General features: G+C 38.3%; 1 protein-coding gene across 1 annotated transcript; it reads right to left on the bottom strand.

The window, feature by feature from the left end:
* Window positions 1–429: 429 nt before the first annotated feature.
* slc51a (solute carrier family 51 member A) lies at window positions 430–5,025 on the bottom strand. The gene is made up of 8 exons (XM_008307581.3): window positions 4,763–5,025; window positions 3,120–3,271; window positions 2,954–3,027; window positions 2,567–2,725; window positions 1,530–1,641; window positions 1,109–1,255; window positions 788–893; window positions 430–703 (listed from the first exon to the last, which is right to left on the bottom strand). Exons 1-8 carry the CDS (start codon window positions 4,836–4,838, stop codon window positions 555–557), a joined length of 975 nt encoding a protein of 324 aa, XP_008305803.1. The 5' UTR covers window positions 4,839–5,025; the 3' UTR covers window positions 430–554.
* Window positions 5,026–5,590: the final 565 nt, after the last annotated feature.

Genomic DNA, 5,590 nt, shown 5'->3' with positions numbered 1-5,590 from the left:
TTATGTGCTCTCACTTGAGACTTGAGTGAATACGTTTGTTCAAACAGTTTATGGTTTGTCTTATAATGGCGTTTCACATCTGCACTTTTAATAAGTGCTACGCTACACAACGCTTTACTTGTTTTTCTTTCTTTCGCTGTTTTTTTTTTCGTGTCTTGCCGATAACTCTCACCTGACTGCACTGCAACTTTTCAATGTTTACCGCCTAGAATGCATAGATTTGACTGGCTGAGTGGTATCACGTGGGATGGCTTAACTTGTATGGAATTGGCCTGTGCATTTATATATATTATATATATTTATTAAAATATTACATTTTTAATATTTTATTAGATTTTAATATTTTATCATTAATGTCTTATGCTTTGTGTTACTTTCTTCCAAAGAACCCACGTGACCAGAATTTCAGTCAAAAATCAACCGTTGTCGGTCTATGATCATCACATATCACTTTATTAATTTCATTTCAAATCTGATTTTATAATATTTGTTTATACATCTCAAAATCAAAAAATACGCACACACACAAAAAAATACACACGCACCAACACTTCTCATGCCGATTCAGGCATTGCCACCATCTTGGTATTTTCATTGTCGTCCACTTTTTCCACAGGTAAAGGGTCATACTGTCGTCGGTACAACAGCCGCGTTACCAGTGTGATGATGAACATCTCAAGGATCAGTAACTGCTGACTCAACACTTTGGGAAAGAAAACAACAAAGGGAATCAAAGATAAAGAGGAGTTTTTTTTAACTGGAGATCTAAATGCTGATGTTGACTCACTGTATCCTCTTGCTGCTGCAGAGAAAGGTGGGGCACAGGGAATGGTTCCATTTAAAGCCAAGATGTTGATGATAGCCGTCTGCAGCTGGCTCAGGATCAGTACTAGCTACACGCAACACACAAACAAATGTTGTTAAGACAACACGGATATCCTTTTCAAAAGTTTGCCCACCCTGAAATCTTAAGTGTGTAAAAGCGTACAGCCAGTTTTATAGAGTCGTTTTTTTTTTTATAGTTTTATAAAGTTAAAGTGTACCATTGAACCCCTGCATGAACTGCACAGCATGAGTAAACAACACTGTGTGTACATTTGTGACTCACTTGGTACATGGCATACTTGGGAACGATCTTAATAGTCCGTAGGGCAACTCTCAGATGCATAAACATGATGGCAACCGGCCACAGGGCTATAATGGTCAGGATGCCTACAAATGGGTTGATCCATATGGCAGCTCCAGTAATCTCCAACTGCAACGAGAAACAACAGATAGACTGCCAATGTTGAAGAAATAATAATAATAATAATAATAATAATAATAAATCTTATTAAAAGACAGGGGAGACAGAGGAAAAAATAATTAATAGATAATAAATACAAACAAAAATCCAATTCCACTGAGGGAGTGGTCGTGTTGACTCTGCTGCTGCTGTTAGCAAGTAAAATCTGGGAAAAAAAACTGTTGGGACACACTGGCAAGATACTTCTTTATTTCATTAAACATCTTCCATCTGCTACACTCACGTCAGCCAGGTCAAATGTGCCGTTGGTCCAGAGCACAATGGAAAGGATGGTGAAGACGATCTTCAGGAGAGCGAACTGGAAGGAGCCGAGTTTGAGCAGGAAGAGAGTTCGCCTGGAATCAGAAGAAAAGGTAAGGTTTATAGATTGTCCCTTGATCACGGTCCCCTACTGCACTTCATGGTCCATAAAACTTCATAATGGTCAGACCAATTGCCCTCGACATTTCCAGGATAACAACAGCAGGATGTTTTTGGCAGAAATCTTTAGTCACTAGTGGATGGGCCGTCAACGAATTGCATTCGTGAAACAATGCTGATGGGCCCTGTGGGGTCTATTACACATCCTCTGACCTGGCATTTCCCAACAGTTGATTCAAACTGGCGTGTCTAAGCTTTCATTATCAGAATTTACAGGAGATGCTGCAACAAGCCAGAACAGATGGCGGATATTTATTGAATCTACATTTTTTTTCAACAATCACACAGTCCAGGACTTGTCTGAGAGAATGGCACATTCTCCTGACTCTTTAAATAAGGTGGATTAGAAAAAGCACAGAATCTGTACGCAATTAGCAACGGACGATGCTATTTCTTTTCAGTTGTCAACCAATTTTTATGACCCATGCCACAAAGTATGTGGCACTTCCCCAGAACTTTCAAGGTTAGGTTTTAAGTCTTTCCAGTAACTTGCAGCCATTGTTAACACAATAGATTTGGACATTTGATTCCTGACACATTGAGACCTTGAGACATGATTAGGGCGGACCTGGGCCTTGTATGGCCTGCGGGCCACATCCGGCCCGCTGACTAACCAAGAACGATCGGCCACACGAGATTGAGAAACTTCTAACCATGACACCTACTATACTGTAATATATTTTGTATATACATATACATATACATATATAAATATGCACATATACGCACATATGTGTCATATTACACATTATATCAGATGTATCCATCTTTTCTACTAGCTCTACAAAGGACACATACTGTCTATTTTTTTATTTTATTTAAAAAAACGTATAGACTCACCGTGTAATGTGGACATACGGCAGACAGAGGCAGCAGCAGCAGCACGGCCCTGTGCTGATCTTCAGTTTGTGCTTCCCTGCCCGCTTTAGAAAGGCTTCATCACCACCGATCTCCTCCAGCATCAGGACCAAGAACTTGAAAACCACAATGGCAAAGTAACTAAGATGAGAAAAGAAAAGACAAGGAGACAAAGAGAGAGGAGAGAAAAACATTATTACCACACTGTTTGTTATCACTGCCTAAGCTGCTGGGCAAAAGTGTGAATGTTTTCCATAGAGCTGAGGCAGGTTAGAATGGTCTTTCACAGCGAGGCTCTGTTGGTGAGATAACACAACACGCTGAGAGATGAAAGGTGAGAAGAAGGAAAGCAAAGACGGTCAGACTCACCAGGCCGAGGTCATATCAGTAAACATGGTGGCTCTGGGGATCCACATGCCCAGACATGACATGGTAGCAATTACCTTTAAAAAAACCCCAAAAACAAACAACTAACAATCAGGAAACTCCACCAAACGCTAGTTCTGCTGATCTCATTTTTGTCCTTCAATCTTACCGGTGCGGCTCCATTCACCCAGATGATGACACTCTTCTTATTGGACGGCACTTTCCTGTAGATGTAGATACATTCCTCTATGTAGACCAGCACAGACACGGTGGCCATGAAGGTGAGAATGGAATACAGGATGATGCCAAAAATGTCCAAATCTGCAGAAAAGAATTACAGCTGACTGATTGTGGATTTATTAAGGCAAAAAAAGCATGCATTTTAAATTTAGGGTTTTAAATAAATCTTCAGACATCTCACTGCATTGTTCTGCTCAGTAAGGGGCAGAAACATTTCTCTACAGCAGCCCCACAGGATAAGATTGCACCATTTATATCGCTGTTTCAATAAACTATGTATCACTTATTCTAACTAAATTTGGGTTCTGTCACAATTTAGACAGCAAATAAAGTATTAAAAAATCTTTTTGTCAATGCAGAGAATAACAACTGCTGGGTCTAGTACACAAGACAGAACAGAGTTTGTAAAGAAATAACATTCTGTCTAGTGAGGAATTCAAACCCTGTTTTTAAGATGTGTCCTAAATACTGTGCTCATTCATGTTGACTCAAAAAAAACCAAAACTATTCTGTCAGCATTTTGACACGCAGCGCAGAAGATGATTTCACAAGGTATAAAACGTAAGATTTTTTTTTCATCATACAAACTGAACTAAACTTGGACAGACTTTAACCTTCCGTCTCGCCAGGACAAAGTCCACATCATGTCCAACTTGGATGATGTGCAAACAGAAAAACAGCAGACAGACATTGAACGTGACGGCTCTTGTGATAAAGTTTTTGGGGTTTTTTTTTCAATTATTGTATTCAAGTTTCCAAAAGTTTTCACCACAAAGTTGTCTTTGAACAAACACCAAATATGTTTCATGTTATTTCAATGTAATTTTGCAAATTTTATAAGCACCTCTAATCTATTTTCATGATTAAATATTTTTTAAATTCATAAGTAAAATTTAAAAAGTTACATTATTTGTGCATAGATAATTAGGTGGTGCAATGTAAGATGGGTAATTTAAAAAAATAAAATTTAAACTAATTGTCTGCATAAAATTAAAAAATAAATCACAAATTTAATAATCAAAGTGATCGCAATATGTACATTTCAAAATTAAAAGAAAAAATGTACTCACTAAAATATGGAGTTGCTAATACTAAATATTTCACTTTTATTAAACGAGTTTTTTATATGGTTAATTCAATGACATAAAACATTATAACAGTTAACGAAATTGTTATAATAAATTACATAATGTATTATGGCAATAAACAACACATTATTTATTGACTAAAAAGTCAATAACAAGGACTAGACTACACTACACTGGAGTGTAAAGATAATATTGAAACATTAGCGTCACAAGGAAATCTTTCAGGTTCTCGTTATCCAGGGAGAACATCTTATTTGGAGGACATAATTCTAATTCTCACCATCTGTGTATAATCTCACCGGGGGTAAATAAAATTCAGATGATTTACAGGAATTCCAGGAGATCAGAATCTAGTTTCATTTTAATCAGAACCAGGAACCTGGAGTCGTTTACCTCTCACTGTTATCACATCTCTTCATTTTACCAGAACTCTTTCTAACATTTACACCCGAACGCAGCTGAGATCATCGTGGTCTTTACTCACTGACAATGATGTCGATGGCCAGCGGAGGTTTGTCCCTGCAGCTCGGGTCAATGGTTCGGTTGGTTGCATTATTCATTGTGGCTGATTGTCGTCGTTGTTGATGTTCAGAAACTCCTCAGTTATCCCTCAAACTCGCGTACATCCACGGACGGTCGCTGCGTAAAGTGGCGCTGACTCCTCTCTCCCCTCCTCTCGTCTCTTCTCCTCTCCTCTCTTCTTCTCTCCAAAAATCCAAAAGGATCGTCATCGGTCTTTTCATGGAAAGATATCTTCCCGGACGGGGACCCCTTAGCTGTATTCCCTGGAACCACCCCCTACTCTGGGCAGTGTATAAGTCAGTGATGCAAACACGTGGTTTGTGGAACAGGAAAAAAAGTCTACGGCGTCACGCTGTTCAGGTATTCCACGGTCAGAGCACTAACAATAAATGTATAATGTACACAAGTAACTTTAAAAATGTCGTCATATATTCTGAAAGTCAAGTGCGCACAATTATTCAGTTGTTTTTCTTTTATTACAACTGTGTAAAAATGTGTCGGTTATCTGTACATGTACAGACAACAGGCACAGTAACAGACATGGTTAACAATTAGTACTTAGTTGCTGCTGTTTGTAACTCTGACGTTACAAAACAAATTTGTATGGGTATCGTTTGAGCTTTGGCCATTGACATGCTCAAAATAATATAACACATGCTTTGCAACATGAATAAACTTTTTTGGACACACAACAGTGCATGTTAAAGTAAAATGTACCCTTGTTCGTGATAAAGGAACTTAAGTTGGAACCAGCTACTGTATGTGGATTGAAAAGAAGCCAAGATAATTA

Source organism: Cynoglossus semilaevis, chromosome 3, assembly GCF_000523025.1.
Source record: "Cynoglossus semilaevis isolate Cse_v1.0 chromosome 3, Cse_v1.0, whole genome shotgun sequence".
Classification (NCBI taxonomy): domain Eukaryota; kingdom Metazoa; phylum Chordata; class Actinopteri; order Pleuronectiformes; family Cynoglossidae; genus Cynoglossus; species Cynoglossus semilaevis.
The sequence above is the reverse complement of the archived record's forward strand: the minus strand, read 5'-3'. Positions and strand labels throughout refer to the sequence as shown.